The sequence below is a fragment of the Cheilinus undulatus genome, linkage group 18 (genome assembly GCF_018320785.1).
Source record: "Cheilinus undulatus linkage group 18, ASM1832078v1, whole genome shotgun sequence".
In the NCBI taxonomy this organism is placed as follows: Eukaryota; Metazoa; Chordata; class Actinopteri; order Labriformes; family Labridae; genus Cheilinus; species Cheilinus undulatus.
In genome coordinates this window covers 19,614,760-19,632,158 of record NC_054882.1, presented here as the reverse complement: position 1 = coordinate 19,632,158, position 17,399 = coordinate 19,614,760, and the positions used below count along the sequence as shown (strand labels likewise).

Sequence of the window (17,399 nt, the reverse complement as noted above, 5' to 3'; positions counted from 1 at the left end):
TTTAGTCTACTTACCTGGTCATACCCTTGAGGCTGATCTTAGCAAGCAGCATGGCGAACGTGATGTGATCCAGGTGCAGCATACCTCTGGCTGCTCTGTTGAAAGCCACCTACATCACAACAAAATAAACAGATAGGAGTTTAGCACAGTAAAGAAAAAAAAAAAAAAAAAAAAGAATAGACTGCTTCATAAAAGTAATGGTTCAAACCTGGAAGAGGTCTTTGGTAATGACAGCGAGTCTCTGAGAATGATCACTGACACTCTTTAGGTTAGGGTTCTCATAGAGGACTGTGTGGTATGTGTCCAGGAAGAACTGAAGAGAGTACTGGTACAAGAAGTGCATCTGAAAGGCAACAAAATACATTACATTTACACTGATGCACCTAGAAAAAAATAATAATTTTGATGTGATGTATAATTCAAAGTACGATGTTTCAGACCTGGTTGAGTGCCTCCATGGTGAAGTAGATGCTGCTGCAGGCCGATGACAGGGACAGGTACTGTTGTGACACAGCCTCCACCTCTGCCATGACGATATCCGTCTCCTCCACCTTTCTGGTCACCTCGGCTGCCTCCTTCTTAAGGTTCTCCAGCGTGGTGATGATGGTGTCATCATCAAGGATGCGACCTTTTACTTCATTGAGGGCCTGCAGCAGAGATTTTTCAAGCTGGCGCAGACGCAGCTGGAACTCACCTATAAGAGACAGGAGGAAAGATGATTTCACTATTTCTTTTCACCTTTTACCACAATGTCTGATGTCAGTGTCTATTTTCATCATCCCCTGCCCTGTCACTATGCTAGCACATCAGTTATTTTCTGTCTCACCCTGCAGTTTGAGCAGGTCAGAGCGTTTCTCGTCCACATCAGGCCTCTCTGCCTTCAGGACTTCATTGAGACACTGGCTCTGAAGGCTGCTGCGTGTAACAGTGAAGTTGACAAATGTGACACGAGAACACAAGTCTGGTGGGAACTCGACCTGCGTACACAAAGGACAAAAAACAAGTTTGTTTCTTTGTACAGCACTTTTATAGACTGCTCCATTTATTTATCACATCCACTTATTTATCACATACATTTTAAGACTTGGCTGAATAATGTCTAACATTGTTCACAGATAAAATTACTCCTACTCACTGTCGGATCACGGGTAGAAAGGAAGATGACAAATGAAGGCGACAGATCGATGTCCTGGTCTCCCAGAGTGATGAGGACACGTCCTCCAGTCCTGCGGACCTCTCTGTTCAGCACTGGATTCAAGATGGGATCGTAACTTTCTACATCCTAGGGTAGGGCAATAAAAAAGAGAATGAATATCAGTAGGACTGTCAGTATTAATGTGTTAATTGTGATTAATTAAGGTCTGTTGTAGTGTGCGTCAGTAAGTACAATGGCTGCTGATATAGCGATTAGCTCGGATGTTGCTACAGTTGCAGTTTTACCAGAACTAGACCAAATTTCTTGATAAATACAAGAGCAAAGAGTAAAACTGAAAGCTTTGTATAACGGAAGATGTTTTCGCTCTGTCCGTAACCTGCTTAGACATGAGTTTGCCATCATTACGAGGGGAGTTGAGTCTGCTCAAACCGGTTTATACAATGGCTGTGACAATATCTATTAGCTTAGATATAGCTGTAGAAAGGCAGCAGTTTAATCATACCTCAACTACATTTCTTCATTAAAAAAAGAGCAAAGAGCCACCTCGAAAGCTTCTCTTTGCAGAGAGGCCTACTGGCCTCAGCATCAATTTTACCCACCAACAAGCTCCAGTGTTCATATATGGCAAGGCAAGCCTGTATAACTCAGGTTAGCCCTGGAGCTGCGCATGTCTACTACCTCATTTGGTCTTGTTGCTCTGACTGGCCTGTGATGAATGTTACAGACAGAACATTTGTCCAGTCACCTTCTGAAATTGTTTGAAAAGTACTGCCCTTCCCAAGCACTTTGCGTGAGATATATCCATGTAATGTATATATGAGACAGTCTTTCTGGTGTTTCTGTTAATCCGCACCTTGTGTTACCAAAAATGCCCCCCTTACGGTTCCCTTCTTTCCTTTTCAATCCATTCCGAATTCCTTTTCCTGTGGTAGAGTTGATTTTTTGTTTTTAAACTTTGATCTACTCCAAGTTCCTTAACATCTCCTTACTTTCTTTCAAAATAAAAGCAGGACTTTATCCTAACAGGAAGTCAATTACCCTTAGTTTAAGACAAAAGCAGTTTTAAATGCAAAATAATGGAATTTCAAAAAACAGCAAAAAGGGAGATCAATCATGAGTAACAATAGAAATTCTGAGATTTATCGCAATTAAAAATGTTCACAGTGTGACAGGCCTTGATATAAGTTTATTCTTGATGACAACAAGTAAAAGTAAACAAGAAACAAGATGACAATTAAAAGTTGTCACTGTGGAGTAGTGGTATGTACCTGGACCAGCAATGGGTTTCCAAAACGTAGAGCACTCTCCAGGTTCTTCCTGAAGGCGTCGTCCAGGAAACTGGTTCTGGTGATCTTTCGGTCTTTGTACTCGTTCATGATGAACTCTGTTGCTTGGCCAGATGGATCAATAATGAGAGGATACCTAAAAAAGGCAATGGTTAAAAGAAAGATGTTAAAAGAAATCCATTGTCACAGAAGCATTCAAACTTAAAGCATTACACTAGCATAGAATTAAGATACTGACCTGTTGAACCTCTTGAGCATGATGGCGTTCTCAGTGCAGAGGTCGTCTGCAGGGAGGGAGTTGGCTTGCCAGCGGAGCCTCTCGTCAGCGTTGGACAGGTACTCAGTCCTGGCAATATCAGTACGGAACTGGGGAGACAAAATAGAAGACAGTGTATGTCAACCATGCATGTTCCTTAAGAAAAACCTAATTGTATTAACCACAGAAACTGAAGTTCAGGTTATTAACAAGTAGCACTGATAAAGTAATGATCTAAAATGTCTCTGCCCTGTTGTATCAGAGCTGTACGTACCTGAATGTTGGCCTGCTGCAGGTGGTGAGACCAGGTAGTGAACAGGTTCTGTCTCATCTGCTGTTCAAAGTAGCCAGCGTAGGTGATGAAGGCAGCAGAGAGCAGACAGTCTCCAGCGATGGTGGACATCTGGTTCTTGAAAGTCTCACTGGTCTTCTCCCAGCGGTCCCTCTCAGCTGACAGACTCTTCAGCAGGGCTGTGCTGCGGTTAACCTGGAAGGAGAAGGCAGGAGTTCAGCTATTCAAAGTTAAACTAGATGAAAAGCACCAGATCCAGAGGAAAGGAAACATATAGATACCTTAGCCTCTACAGCAGCCAGGTCAGCCTTGATTGCCTGAGCCTCTGAGATGAGGACGGCGTACTCCTCCTTGTAGCGAGCGATGCTGGCCTCTAGGTCTCTGATCATCTGCTCCACCTCCTCGGCCTTCGTCTTGTTGTCTTTGGCATCATCTTCCAGCTTCTGCAGCTCGTTACGCAGAGGCTCCACACGCTTCAGCATGTCAGCGTAGTTGAGCTAAAGTAGAGGAAAATATGGTCAGGTTTAGAGCATTTACTTTGAATAATGACATTTTAATTGCCTTATTCCTAGAATGCACATACCTGTGCAATCGCCCATTTCACCATGGGTCCACAGGCCAGAGAAGCCCTGTTCACTTGGTCGTAGTTGTAGCCTGGGTTGGAGAGGTAGTTCTTCTTCATCTTCTCACGGATGGAGTCGCTGAATAAAGAAGAAGTGGTCCAAAAAAGTCAGATACAGCAGCACTATTTGCATTTTAAAAACTTAAAAGTGAATTAAATCAATGGAAATTATTCACTGGATCATTCAGATTATGTTTGGGATGGCTGAGAGGTGAGATTTCTACCATCTTTACTGTAAAATCATAACTACTACTATCAAGGGTAGTTGCTCAGTTTTGGAGTCATTTGAATTATTAGAAAACTCTGATCACATGAGCCACTTGATTAATCAGCTGATTGGTTGATGTCATTTGGCTTCCATTGAAGTCTAGACAGACATTGTGACACTTATACCTCATCTCCTCAGAGGAAAAGTTGACTATGCTGCTGATGAAATTGTCCCTGATAATAACTTGTCTGATTTTTTTCCAGTCATTGGTCTCCTCGCCCAGCATAAGGCAGATAGACTCCAGGGCCAGCTTGACTGCAGCTGGGGGATTGGTCATAGCCCGCACTTCTACTAGGTGCTGCCTCTTTATAGAGCTCACGGCTAGTTAGGAGGGAGGAGCGTGTTTGAAAGAAAGAAGTCAGAGAAGAGGAAGAAAATAGGAGGGAGACAGAGAGGGGGAGAGCTTTAGTGAATAAGTGCATGATCATTTCTCTTTTATTTCACCTGATCTCTTCAGCAGAGAAGTTAACAATAGTGGGGATGAAGTTCTCCCTCATGATGATGGATCGGATCTGCTTCCAGTCTGTGGTGCTCTCTCCCAGGAGCAAGCAGATGGACTCAAGGGCCAGCTTCACAGCTGCAGGTGGATTGGCCATGGATCGCACTTCCACCAGGTGCTGCTTCTTAATAGACTTAACAGCTACCAACATCAGGTGAACAAGGATGAAGGTTATGACAAGGGACAGGCAAAAATGAAGGAAGGATGTAGGTAAGGAATAAAGTGTAAAAAATGAGCAAAAGCAAAAACACAGATAGTACGACAACAAATCTTTATAATGTTTGCGTTTTGTTACAGAAACAGTTAATGGCCTATCAAGCTCATTCAGTGACAACAGTTTAAAAAGAAATAATGCTGACTGCTGAGGCATTTCTACTGTACCATTCTGAGCTTCAATGACAGCAGGCTCCACTTGGTCCAAGTCCTGTTTGACACTCAGCTGTTTGTCTTTGATCACCTCCTGCTGCTTGTACACAGCCTCCTGGATCTCCTGGCTCATCACCTGCAAAAAAAAAAAAGAGAAACCAGGAGTAAATTTTTATGTATTTATTATTCAAAATCACCACCTGAAATAAGTGTCAAATTAATTCCTGCAAACCTTTTTCTTCTCTGCCTCTTGCTGGTCTTTCACCATCTTCTTCAGCTTGTCGTTGGCAGCAGCGTTCTTGGCCTCCAACTCCTGGCTCTTGATTCTCAGGTCACGACGAAGCTCCTCCACCTTGTCAAGAAAGCACAAGTACAATCAAGTGCTGAGAGTAAAAGAGAAACTATTTGACTAGAAACCAGTAATCAGGAATCTCTGCAAGCGTCAGCATTTAATAATATGGCTACCTGATCGACAGTTTCCTTGATCTTACGGAGACCAACGTTGAGGTGCATCTGCTGCTCCTCCAGCTCGCTACGTTTCTCATTGAACAGGTTGGCGTACTGGTTGATGAAGTCCAGGTAGTGTCGAGGGGTGATGGCCATTGTGTGACCGCCACGCTTAGCCAGACGGTTGTTAGCCTTGCCACAAAAAAAAAAACAGTCACCAATTCCCATGATGTAAAAAGTCCAGTTTCTGCAGAAGCATAGCTTAATGAACTTAAACTGTGAACTCTGAGTGGTGCCTACCTGGTGGAGTGTCTGGTGTACGAACACGCAGCCATTGACGATGGCCTCACGGTGAGATGGAGGCTGGGGCAGTTTGTCGTAGACAATGGGCATGTAGTCCGGCACTTTATAGTTTGGTTTCTCCAGATCCATCTTGCTGGTGAACTCCTTACCCACCTGGTAAAGGGCTTCTGTGGACCAGTCTCCAAACCAGTTCAGCACACACCTAAAAGAGAAGGTTTCAGTAAACACTAACATACACAGGATTCCTTCACACTTCTACAGATCAAATGTAAGGCTTTTTAAGACCTAAACTGAGAAAACTAAGACATTTTTTGCATTAAAACCATCCAAAAATGTCCAATTTAAGACTTTTCAAGGATGCATGGGAATCCTTCATACATTTTTTATACCATGGTATCCATTCCTTTTAATGATGGATAAGTATGCTCTGTGTGTCTGTACCTGTTGAAGAGGGCAGGTGATGTGGCAGCTCTGTCTTTCAGGCCTTCTGATGAAGGGTTCATTGTGAAAACAACATGGAGGTTCCTGATAACCTGGCTGGTGAACCACTTGTAGAGCTCCTCATGTGTGTCGAGCATCAGGCCCTCTTTCTGGGCTCCTTCCTTGCACTGAGTCATCAGAGTGGCATACTCATCGCCCTCAAACAAACCAGGAACCTACCAAAAAACAGGGCATGTTAACAACCAATATAAACACCATAACTAAAACTATGTCACATTCATCATTGAGATGTACTGATATACAACAAAAAGAAAAAAGTGACTTACTTCTCCGTTGGCTAACAGAGTGTTCATTCTCTCAAGAAAACCAGAATCCAGCACATTAGATTCATCCATGATGAAGGCGATCTTCTCGTTCTTACAACCTGAGCGGCGCAGCACTGTACGCAGGTCCTCGTCAAAGTCCTCCCCGGTGTATTTCCTGTGAACCTGGAAACGTTCACATACAAATTGAATAAAGACAGGGAAAGTGTTGTTGAGTGACACCACTCATAACATCTGAGCACTGTGGATCTTTAAGCCTTGTACCAACCTTGATCTGGTAAACACTGAGTCCATTCATCCAGGCGACAAAGCGAGACAGAGTTGTTTTTCCTGCTCCACTCACACCGATCAGTAAGAGATGGCCCTGAGGCTGACGGAAAATTCTACAAAAATTTTTTTTTAATTTAATCAAAGAATACAGAAAAAAAAGAACTATGCAGAATCTTTAATTCTAACACAAAGTAAAGGTTCAATCTTTATCCACAAACTTAAGATGATTCTCACCGGTCGATTCTTAGGACATGGTCCAGCACCTCATTGAAGAGCACCAGAGGGACGTCCAGCTCCTCCTCATAGAAGACCTTCAGACGGGCCTTCACATAGTCCCTGAGCTCCTCCTGTTCCACGGGGATGTAGTCCTGCATCGACAAGAGAGAAAGTCAGCAAAGAAAGCATCTTCAAGGCTGATCAGAGCAGTCTTCATGTTTCTAGTTTACCTTGGAGAGCCAGTTACTGTAGAGGATCGGCCTGTTCAGAGCCTTGTCTTTATCAATGTTGGGGAAGTGTTTGAGAGCTACCATGTCGATGTTATCATCTGTCCACCTTCTCTCTTCATCACCAACCAGCCTGGAGAAAGATGAAATACATCACCATCAAATGAACAGTCCTTAAATATCTTTGCATTTAATACCTGGCATTTCATAAGATGCACTTACATAGAAAGACTAAACGAACTGTTGCAATTTCAAGAGTCTGTTGAAGCCCTGACAGAACAGAAAAATACTTTCTGCTTCATGTCTCTCATCAAATAGTTGTCCTCACCTGTCTTGGAAAAGACGGAGGGCTTCATGGGCCCAGATGCGGATGAGACCCTCCACAGGAAGAGTCTCCAGAGGCCGTAGGGCCTCAAAGATGCCCCTGACCCAACGGGTCATCTCTCTGGGAGAGTAGATGTAGTGAGGCTGAGTGTCCTGGGTGAAGCGCTCCTGAAGAAGAAAAAGGATCAAATGAGGCGGGTAACCTTATATCACAGTTACCAACCTTTTTTTTCTAGGGCTCCCCTGCTTCTGTCTAAGAAAAGCTCAGATCCCCATGACCCACTTGGAAAAATTAGACATCAATTTTGATTGTTTTCACTGACAAAATCCCAATACAATATGCCTAAAAACATTTGTTTTTGCCAAAAGATCTATATGTACTATTCAATATTTTATCAGCAAATTAGGGCCACTATAAAACACAAATATTAGGGGGATCTGTTAATTTTGAGAACAAAACTCAAAATGTTCAAGTTAAAAAATGTGTAAATTTACAACAGCCAAAACGTAGATTTTTTTGAGATTTTAAAGTCTAAATAGATTGCACATACAGAAATCAGACCAGATTAAGTTCTTTCTGTGCACAAATCCTGCATCTGAGAGGCCGCTTAAATGACAATGATCCCTGAGGTCTAAGGATCAGTTGTACGTAGTCATCCCTAAAACCAGATTGAAGACCCGGGGGGATTGAGCCTTTTCTTTGGTGGTTCCTTAACTGCTGAATAAACTACCATTTGAAATCAAAACATCCCACACCTTACCTACTTTTAAATTGCGTCTCAGAATGTATTTTTATACTTTGGCTTTTAACTCAGGGTTAGAGTTGTGTGATCTCTGTCCTTTTATGTTTTTAATTGTTCTTAACCTCTGTGTTTTTTTTTTAAAAATAGGATTCATTTATGTTTTAATTATGCGTTTTAATTTATCTTATAGACTTTATGGGGTTCTTATTTGTTTTTATATTTCTTGTGTTTTTATGTGATGTAGAAATATCTATCTAATTGAATATACACATATTCAGATGTCACTCTTACCTGAGACATGGTGTAAAACTCCACCATAGCAGCAGTAAGAGGCTCCGCATAGGTACGTAGAGACGGGATGAGGCGCAGCATGGCACGGTTGAAGGTTCCATAAATCTGTGTCAGAGAGGCTGGACCAGGATAGTCCACATACACCACAGGAACATGACGCAGGAATCTACAAATAGCAAAACACAGCTTGGTCAGTGTTGGGGCTTCTTCAAATGCAATCATTGCATTGGCAAGTGTATTCTAACAATTATATTTTCTAGTTAGCTGTGTCCTGTACCTGTGTGTGAGAGGCTTCCTGCCAGGGTCAGTAGGAGGATTACAAGCTCCAACAAACTGGATCCTCTCCAGTTTGACCCAAGTCTGGTCTGAGGTGCGGTAGAAACCTCCATGCTCCACCATCTGCAAGGAAAACACAAAAGGGGAGCCTTTTAGACACAAAGACAGGCATAATATTTTATCCTACCATATTTACAGGATGAAGATTTAAATGTCAAATCAAACAGCAAAGCAACACTGTCCTATACCTGTCTGAGGAATGAGATGACTCTCTGTGTGCCATATTTGTCCATGTCAGGGAGATTAATCTCATCACAGAACAACACCAGCCACTTTCCAAGCTGGACAGGGGCGAGGACAACACCATTGGGGGTACGGCGATACTCGCAGTAATGGTCAAAGGTTTTCAGGAGCAGCTCTGGGGTGGTGGCACTAGAGAAGTTCAGGCCCACAACCTGGGGGAGAATTAGTAACCAAATAAGAATTCTACTCAGCACTTCAGAATAAGTCTGACTCTAATGTACTCTATTATTTAAAGTAACGCTTAAAGAGCATGAACGAGATTTCAGGGCTTCAGAATATCTCTCACCTCCATATCAGGCAGGGCTCTGAGAGCACTGAACAGAGTCATGGTCTTTCCAGAACCAGGAGGTCCACACAGCACCAGAGGTTTGTGCTCAGCAAGCCACGTGTAAAGCAAAGCCTCATGGCGAACCGTATCCAAAGTAGGAACCACAACATCTGGGGATGCCACCTTGTGGGTCTCAACCTCAATCTGAGGCACTTTACCCTGCCAGGACTGCCACTCACCTGTGATGTTCACCTGCACAACAAGGAAAACACCTTGATTATTCTGAAAATCCTGGAAAGCTTTGGCTTCTGACTTTAAGGTTTAAAAGAATTAAAACCACAGTCTCTTATTTACTGAAGAGCTGATTTTAAAGCTGTACCTCGTAGTCAATGATGGGGACATTAGGAGCAGAGGGGAGGGGCACAGTGGTGATACGACGGATGTATTCTCCTAGCTCAGCCCTCATCTTCAACCGTCCATCACCAGAGAAGGACCACAGAACAGCGTAGATCAGATATCTCTGTGAAAAGAAAGCTGTGTTAAAGCTTCAAGCTGATATGAAAACATGTAGCTCCCTGGAGATGGAGAGAAGAAAGCAGAACATTACCTGCATGTACTTCTCCATCTGATCAATGGGCATGGGGAAGTCAGGGTGGTTGTTATTGTAGAGTGCCACATTCCTGCAGGCCTGGTGCAGCATTGAGCAGAGGGAACCCAGGCAGCGTAGGCGAGTGAAGTCCATAATGTGCTCCATCTTAGAGGCGTGCTCTAAGGCCTTGATCACCAGGCCTGTGGAGGTGAAGTAAGGCTGCAGAATAGCTGCAGCATCACGCTGAATCTGGGGGGAAAAAATGCAAAAAAAGCATAAATAAAAAGAATGAACGATACCCTGGGATGACTTGCTGCACATTTCCCCTGATTCCTTCTTGTTAATCACCTGTAGCATTGGTGACACAGCCTCTTCTTCATCATCTGTTCCCTTCCTCTGGCGCTGAGCTTCATCCTCTCCCTCATCCAATGGGATGCTACGCATGCGAGCAAGGAAGTTGTTGAAGATCATGTCAGTGCTGAGGACATCCTCACTGAACCAGACCATACCACAACGAGACACAGTGGCCAGGGTGGCATACTTTAAGTCCTGTACTTCAAACATAACACGCACCTAGAGAGAGGAAGAGAATAAATCCTGATTAATATATCAGATTAGACAAAAACCTCAAAACAGATGATGCATTTTCAGTATTCTCTTACATTTGGTGGCAGGCTGAGACGCTCTCCATTAGGAAGAGTCAGCAGCTTATTGTCGTCCAGGACTGAGTTAAGATTTTCAACCCATTCGGGGTCAACGTCACCATCAAAGATGATCCACTGACGCTTCTGCAGCTCACCTCGGACATTGTCGATGATCCTGAAGTGGAAAATAATATTTTACATCCCAGCTGTACTTCAAAAGCCCCTGAAACCAGACAAAGATGACCAGAGAACTCACTTTCTGAGGATGTGAGTGAACAAGCCATCAGTCCATTCACGGGTGTTGGGGTCCAGGGTACCATAAAGGTGGTCCTTGCTTATGGCCTTGGGGTCAATGATGTGGGCCACGCCTTCAACACCCTCCAGCCTTTCCAGTGCCTTTAGCAACACCCTCCATGCCATAGTCTTTCCACTGCCTGAGGGTCCAACCATCATGAGTCCATGGTTGATCTGAGTGATCTGGTACAGCTGGAGCACCTGTGAGGGAACAAATGACAGAGCTTGCTTAAACTAGACTCAAGACTCACTATGCAACATTCTGAATATTTAGTTCTGTCTCTAAAAACTCTAGGGTTGTCATAATTTAGCCATTTACCTTCTCCACCCACATGCTGCCCACATCATCACCATCTCCGTAGGTGAGGTACATCTCCCCGCAGACCTTCTTCAACTCCTCCCTCAGAGCAGTCATCTCTCCACGGTGGTACTGAACTCCAGGGAAAACGTCTGACAGCAGGCTGAACAGCAGAGGGATGTCCTCCGCCACCAGCTTGGGAACCATGGTCTCACACACGCTCTGGATCAGGATCTACAGCAAAGAGTCAGATGGAAATTTACAGATGCTTTTAAAAAGCAGATTTTCAAAGAATATAACATTTCAAAATGCTATAAATTTTCCATACCTCCTGTTCGGGAAGGTTTTCCGCGATCTCATTTTCATCTACAACCTCACCACGCTCCAGCTTCTCCCTCTTGATCCTCTGGATGCGCTCACGTTTGACATTACCAGCACTGATCAGCACACTTTTGAGAGCTCGAAGACCAAAGTCGTAGTGACTCTGTGATGACAGCTGCTCGTCACACAGCCTGAAATTATATAGAAAGCTCAATTTAGAGAAGACAGATCTTTTTATATTATCTCAAAGCCATGTCAGTTTCTCCAAGCTACACATACTTGAAGAAAGGCACGATCTTCTTGGCGAGGATCTCAGCTGTGCGGAATCCCTGAGAGTAGAGCATGACCTGTGCGATGAGCTGGCGGTCAGGTTTGGTCATGGCCAAGCTACGGAACAGCTTCTTCAAGTTATCGGGCAGGTTGGAGCGGCCAGCGTAGCCTGGATTCATGGTGATGAAGATGGCCATGTCAGGGCTCACCTTCACCTGCTTGTTGAGAAGTTCTGTGGTGACTGGCACACCTGAAAAAAACAAATGCACTCAATGAATTTGTGAGTCACCTTAGCCCCTTTTTAGGCAAAATGTCAGATATGAGATTTATGTCTCTAACCAAAGCATTACTATTCCATTATTCAGTCATTTCTGCACATCAAATACATACTCCTGTCTCTGTTGGGGTTGCTGTGCTCCCGCAGGGCCACCTGGATATACTGGACCTGCTGCGAGACGGCAGAGAGCATCCTCTCTTCCAGACGGTTAAACTCATCAAAGCAGCCCCATGCTCCCACCTGACACAGACCCACGAAGATGCGACCCATGGCCTACAAAAAACACAAACAAAAAGGTGTTAAATCTCACATGGTTGGCAGTATAAAACCAAAACTAAGAATCTATTTAGGTTCTGTACCTGGAAGTCAAACGTCTCATCACAGTTAAACACCAGAACGAAACGTCCAAGCTGGTGACCCAGAGCTTTCACTGACTCAGTCTTTCCTGTGCCAGCAGGACCTAGATAGAGGACAAACTCAGTTATTATTACATGTCTAAATCCAGAATTTTCATAAACTTCCCAAAAAGAGTCTCTGTACCAAATGGTGACCCTCCAAGGCGGGCCTCCAGAGCCTGGGTCATGGTGAGATAGCAGCGGTCTGTCAGAGGGGTCTGGACCAGTTTGTCCTGGACGCCCAGGTACTCAAAGCCATAATTGAACTTGGCGTTGGCCATCTGAATAGACAGCTGCTGCAGGACATCTGTCTGCTTGGGGTCAAAGTAGAAGCGCATCTGGCTGAGCCACTCGAAGGACTTGGGGTTGTCGATCTTGTTCTTGATCAGGGTCCTGGTCACGTCACGTTGGTGCACCAGCTCAGTGATCTAAGAAGAGGATGTGAGAAATTTAACAGACCTTTTTTTAAAAAACTTAATAAAAAAAAAAAAAAAAGCGTTTCAGAAAAAAGATTCCCTTACCAGGTGCTCCAGTTTCTTCCTGCGGAGTGGAGGCTGCTCCATCAGCACAGTGTCAGCCAGCACGTTGAGGGTGGCCTCCACGTTGGACAGCACTCCCTGCATGGGTGACATATCTCCACCACCAGAGATTGTAGTCAGAGCAGACTCGATGTTCTCAGACCAGGCGATCTGAGTGGACAGCACCACCAGCTGGGCCTATTACAAAAAGACACATAAGAGAAAACAACATTAACACAAAACCTTAACTTGTCTTGTGCCTCCTTGTTCATAAAAACCACTTGACTAACCTGATACCGATCAATCCAGTTGATGTACTGACTCAGGTCCACAGCCGTGCCCTTGTTGAATGCTGTGACCTCTGTGACTGACTCAGCCAGCAGTTTGGCAAGTGTCACCCTCATCTCCTTCTCCACCAGTGTCAGCCACTCGTTGATCTTGGGGTGCTGTGTGATGGAGACTGGTGTCTTGTAGAGAATCTCCTCACCCTCTCGAGATGAGATTCCCAGCACTTCGGTGTTGTCCTCGTTGAGCAGGATGCTGGACACGCCAGCAAACATCTTCTTGAAGTGCTTCTGAAGTTTGGCCACGTTTTTGCTGTTGCCAATGATTTCGAGCAAGTCCTCGTCTCCCACAAAGTAGAACCTAGAAAAAAAAAATTGATTACAAGTGATAAATATACATCTAAAAATCAGTTAAGTCCCTTTCCCATATTATTCTTCTTACCTGGGGAATGAGGATCTTTCTCTCTCCAAGTATTCTCCGAGGGCTTTCTGGATTTTTCCCAGAAGGTCAGCCAGTCTCTCAAGAGACCTCTGCACTCCCTGTATGTTTAGCACGTCCATCACCAGTGGAGACTTTGACACCTTCTTCATCAGTGCCAAGAACTCCGTGCTGATACTGTAGAATAAAATCAAAGGAGCATATTAAAGTGGTTCTGGTGAAATCCTGTCACCATATCTACTTCTTGGTTAATATAAGGAGTAAAACAAAGTCTTTTTTAACCTCTGGAATCTCTGGGTTTCCACAGGCAGCAGATGTTTGATGTCAGCGCTGCCGGTAAAGATGCCTTCCAGATAGACCCATCGACGCTGGACATCAATCCAAACGTCAAAGAGAGCCATGATGCGGTTCAGCTTGTCCTCCCAGCTCAGAGCGTCTTCTTCAAACACCTGGCACATGACAACGAAAGAGCACAGCCTTATGAAGTGAGAAATTCTTCAACTTCTTTCATAACATAAGCAAAATGGTGATCTTTTTACCTTGTAGTAGGGAGACAACTTCATGGCAGAGACACTGTTAATGTGCTCTTTGACTTTGTTGAAAAGGTCATCCCAACCTCTGATCAGACGACATTTGTTTTGGTAGTTCACCAAGTCCAGCTCATATGAGTTCCAGACTTCCCGAATCTGAGGGAAAAAGGAAATTCTTAACGAGATCCACAAAGAAAACTTCCTCTAATAACTACTAAAATCTGTCAAATAAAACAGAGACCCCTTCTTCACCTGTTTGAGGAACTCCTCCAGAGCCATCTCTCCCTGGGCCACAAGAAGAACATCCTTCACCACCATCTCATTCTTCTGCAAATCCACATCCCAGATCTGTCCCAGGGTCAGCTCTGACAGGACCCAGTTCACATGTAAACGCTTCATCAGCTGCTTCCAGTGACGGTCCTTCAGAGCCTCTGATTTCAGCTCAATCACCAGCATGTTCACCTGGTTGGAGGAAGGAAAGAAGAAAAAACAGGTAACTAAATTGGATTTTAAATTTCTTGTGGGTCAAAGTTGAGGGGAAAAACTAGAAGTCGAACCTTCAGGTATCCCTTAAGCAGCCTCTGGACATACTCATAGGATGCATACTGTCTCAGCCTGGCTTGGAAGTTCTTCAACTGGTTTAGAAGGGCATCCAGACTCTGACGAAGCTACAGAAGAAAAGTCACATGGTTGGTGACAATTTTAAAGATTACATCAAAAACTAAATCACTTAATTATTTTTTTTACCTTACGAGGCTGAACAGACACCCATGGCTGCTCTTTCATCTGATCAATCTGTTCCCAGATCTTTGACAGCTCAGACCAAACCTCTTTCAGGTCATGCAGTTCCTCCAACGCCACCTACAAGTTATAAAAAGTAATAGTTCGATGGACTTCCTTTTAAGATGAACACCTTGGTTTGGTGCTGTGTTTAAAATTACTCTTGTTCAAAGTGTCTGCCAGACATTTTCTGTATGTTTTAATACAGTTAGTCTGCTGGCGTTACCTGCACCCTCTCTTCACTGCCGCTGAGCAAACCAGTGTCTGTGAGCTCAAGGGCCTCCTTTGCTCTGGCACACTTTTCTCTTTCATCCTTAAGACGGCCAAAGTTGCCCTCATAGATGGTCAGAGACTGAAGAGCCTCCTCTGGACGCAGGTTACCCTGGTGACACAAAATACCAATTAATCTAATCACAACAGCAACCCTTCATCTGCTCCAAATTCAACAGCTAAATGAGGATGTCTGAACTACAGTGAATGTGTGGTATCATTTTAAATTATCTTACAGCAACTGGTTTGGTCTTCTCCCAGTCATTGAGCAGGTCTGTGGTGCGGTTCTCCACGGCTTTGTCCTCCTGCACGATCTTCATCTGCAGGTTGGCCACCTGCTGCTGGATGGCCGTGTCTTTACGCTTCATGATGTCACTAAAGGCACCCCATTCTCCTTCAATGTTGTCAATGTAGAGCCAAGATGGAGGGAACTGGAACCTCTGCTTCTCCAGCAGACGCTGTCCATTTCGGAACAACTAAAAAAGGTAGACAATGATTTAAACTATTCTTTTTTCTAGAGAGGAATGATTCATAAGAATGAAAACATGATACTTAGCAGGAGTGTGACAGGATCTTGTGTGAGGGAAAACGGTCTTGTGAGATCAATATGCCACAGAAATGCAAAGCAGCAGCTACCATACAACACTGAACTGGATATTACAATGACACAGAGATGCCCCTGACACTTAAAAATCATTAGCTTAGCAACTCTTTTCAGATCAACGCTCCTACTCCCCCTTCTCCCCTGTGTGCGCTACTTAGGGTAACACATTAACTGTAATAATTTTTAAGACCTTTTTCTAGACCCTCGTCATAAATGTTAAGACTCTAATGCATCTTCAGTTTCTAGCCCGTTATATCGACAACACATTTATGTATGCAGAACTAAAGTGTCACTAAAGAAAAGAAAATGCTGGTATTTCTTGATATTGTATGCAAATTAGGCTTTTTTGACATTTTTTTAAATAGACTTTAAAAAAAATACTGATACCACAAGGTAGCCAACAAAGGAAGGTCTTATTTTTTACTTAAGCCACCTAAAAGTAGTTATACCACAATCTAGAAGTACCTATTTACATGCTTTGTACAGCAGCTAAAGCTTAAAAGTAAAAACTATGTTCTAGGAGCAAAAATACAAGCTATAAGTACCCATTTTAGGATACTTACAGTACTGGTTAATTTTAAAGAGGATTAGTTCGAACATTTCTTCATAGACCTGCATTGCTCTGCATTTGTGACATTCAGTTGTATAGAAGACATGTTTTCCACTCATAGATTTTGCTGTGTCTAGTCACACCCCTAATACTTGGTGTTTTAGAGTCCTTACATCCACATTCTTCTCAAACTGTTTGATCTTGCGCTTCAGGGTCTGAACATATGTGATGAAGTTGACAGCATCTGAGGTGCTGGCTGTGTCCACAGAGTGTTGCTCCAGTTCTTGGCGGGACTATTGAGGAAACAGAGTAGGCAGAGAGAAATCTTTAGATACAGTAATCCTCTGATCAGTGTCTTGTGGAAATCAACGAAACAGATAAAAAAAGTTTTCAATCACACAGCATTACCTTGGAGATCTGAGCGTGGAAGTCCTGCATGTTCTGTCCAAGCATCTGGCCAAACTTGCTGAGCACTTCTTTATGCCAGGAGTCGTACTTCAAGTTCACCTTGGACTGGACCTGTTTTTTTAAAAGAAATAGAAACATTCAATGAGAAGGCAGTAGAAAAATAAAATACATTCAGGTAATGGCAGAGAGAGACTGTGATTCACAAGTGTCAACGATCATTACCTTTCCATAGTCGATGACCACAGGGCCAAACTCTTTGCGTGTCTCTGCATTGTCAAAGGTTCCACGTGCTTTGCGGATCTGGACCAACAGAGCCTGCCACTTGGTGAGATCTTCACCCAGGCGGTTGTAGATGTTCTCAGCCTGCATGTCCCACAAGCACTGGTACTGCAGCCAGACCTGGACAGGGGTGATGGAGAAAGGGGATACTTAATAACAGCATAATAATGTAAGACAGAATAGTCTGAAATGAAAGGATATTCTGCAGCTACTTCTAATCAGCAGTTTACCTTGACAATGAGAAAGCAGGGATTTTTTACCTTGACATACTGCTCCACCTCATTGACGATGTCTTCCACCGCATTGTAGGCCTCCTCTAAGGCTGCAGGACCATCTGGCATCCGGGTCAGACAGTTTCTGTAGAACTTCTCCTCCTCTGACAGCTCATAGTGGACTCCCACCTAGTGAGGAAGAGTAGATAAGTAATGAAAAAATAGCAAATGCACCCATAACAAAAGATATGCTTCGTGTT

General features: G+C 43.7%; 1 protein-coding gene across 1 annotated transcript in view; it reads right to left on the bottom strand.

The window, feature by feature from the left end:
• The window catches only part of dync1h1 (dynein, cytoplasmic 1, heavy chain 1), a 32,736-nt gene that overhangs the window by 9,665 nt on the left and 5,672 nt on the right, over nucleotides 1-17,399 (bottom strand). Inside the window, exons 13-62 of the mRNA XM_041812331.1 lie at nucleotides 17,188-17,328; nucleotides 16,871-17,047; nucleotides 16,649-16,759; nucleotides 16,414-16,533; nucleotides 15,323-15,562; nucleotides 15,043-15,198; nucleotides 14,784-14,897; nucleotides 14,594-14,704; nucleotides 14,289-14,498; nucleotides 14,046-14,192; nucleotides 13,789-13,955; nucleotides 13,510-13,683; nucleotides 13,074-13,428; nucleotides 12,787-12,981; nucleotides 12,411-12,693; nucleotides 12,230-12,330; nucleotides 11,984-12,143; nucleotides 11,603-11,843; nucleotides 11,331-11,514; nucleotides 11,024-11,236; nucleotides 10,667-10,905; nucleotides 10,429-10,585; nucleotides 10,115-10,339; nucleotides 9,785-10,015; nucleotides 9,557-9,697; nucleotides 9,196-9,429; nucleotides 8,855-9,061; nucleotides 8,608-8,729; nucleotides 8,331-8,496; nucleotides 7,301-7,464; nucleotides 6,976-7,105; nucleotides 6,764-6,897; nucleotides 6,528-6,642; nucleotides 6,263-6,424; nucleotides 5,937-6,151; nucleotides 5,493-5,697; nucleotides 5,211-5,384; nucleotides 4,978-5,097; nucleotides 4,761-4,881; nucleotides 4,325-4,520; nucleotides 3,574-3,691; nucleotides 3,272-3,487; nucleotides 2,973-3,185; nucleotides 2,681-2,808; nucleotides 2,425-2,578; nucleotides 1,136-1,282; nucleotides 827-977; nucleotides 441-694; nucleotides 209-343; nucleotides 15-109 (exon numbers count right to left, since the gene is read on the bottom strand). Coding sequence (XP_041668265.1) covers nucleotides 15-109; nucleotides 209-343; nucleotides 441-694; nucleotides 827-977; nucleotides 1,136-1,282; nucleotides 2,425-2,578; nucleotides 2,681-2,808; nucleotides 2,973-3,185; nucleotides 3,272-3,487; nucleotides 3,574-3,691; nucleotides 4,325-4,520; nucleotides 4,761-4,881; nucleotides 4,978-5,097; nucleotides 5,211-5,384; nucleotides 5,493-5,697; nucleotides 5,937-6,151; nucleotides 6,263-6,424; nucleotides 6,528-6,642; nucleotides 6,764-6,897; nucleotides 6,976-7,105; nucleotides 7,301-7,464; nucleotides 8,331-8,496; nucleotides 8,608-8,729; nucleotides 8,855-9,061; nucleotides 9,196-9,429; nucleotides 9,557-9,697; nucleotides 9,785-10,015; nucleotides 10,115-10,339; nucleotides 10,429-10,585; nucleotides 10,667-10,905; nucleotides 11,024-11,236; nucleotides 11,331-11,514; nucleotides 11,603-11,843; nucleotides 11,984-12,143; nucleotides 12,230-12,330; nucleotides 12,411-12,693; nucleotides 12,787-12,981; nucleotides 13,074-13,428; nucleotides 13,510-13,683; nucleotides 13,789-13,955; nucleotides 14,046-14,192; nucleotides 14,289-14,498; nucleotides 14,594-14,704; nucleotides 14,784-14,897; nucleotides 15,043-15,198; nucleotides 15,323-15,562; nucleotides 16,414-16,533; nucleotides 16,649-16,759; nucleotides 16,871-17,047; nucleotides 17,188-17,328 — 8,669 coding nt within the window. The remainder of the gene's footprint in view (nucleotides 1-14; nucleotides 110-208; nucleotides 344-440; nucleotides 695-826; nucleotides 978-1,135; nucleotides 1,283-2,424; nucleotides 2,579-2,680; nucleotides 2,809-2,972; nucleotides 3,186-3,271; nucleotides 3,488-3,573; nucleotides 3,692-4,324; nucleotides 4,521-4,760; nucleotides 4,882-4,977; nucleotides 5,098-5,210; nucleotides 5,385-5,492; nucleotides 5,698-5,936; nucleotides 6,152-6,262; nucleotides 6,425-6,527; nucleotides 6,643-6,763; nucleotides 6,898-6,975; nucleotides 7,106-7,300; nucleotides 7,465-8,330; nucleotides 8,497-8,607; nucleotides 8,730-8,854; nucleotides 9,062-9,195; nucleotides 9,430-9,556; nucleotides 9,698-9,784; nucleotides 10,016-10,114; nucleotides 10,340-10,428; nucleotides 10,586-10,666; nucleotides 10,906-11,023; nucleotides 11,237-11,330; nucleotides 11,515-11,602; nucleotides 11,844-11,983; nucleotides 12,144-12,229; nucleotides 12,331-12,410; nucleotides 12,694-12,786; nucleotides 12,982-13,073; nucleotides 13,429-13,509; nucleotides 13,684-13,788; nucleotides 13,956-14,045; nucleotides 14,193-14,288; nucleotides 14,499-14,593; nucleotides 14,705-14,783; nucleotides 14,898-15,042; nucleotides 15,199-15,322; nucleotides 15,563-16,413; nucleotides 16,534-16,648; nucleotides 16,760-16,870; nucleotides 17,048-17,187; nucleotides 17,329-17,399) is intronic.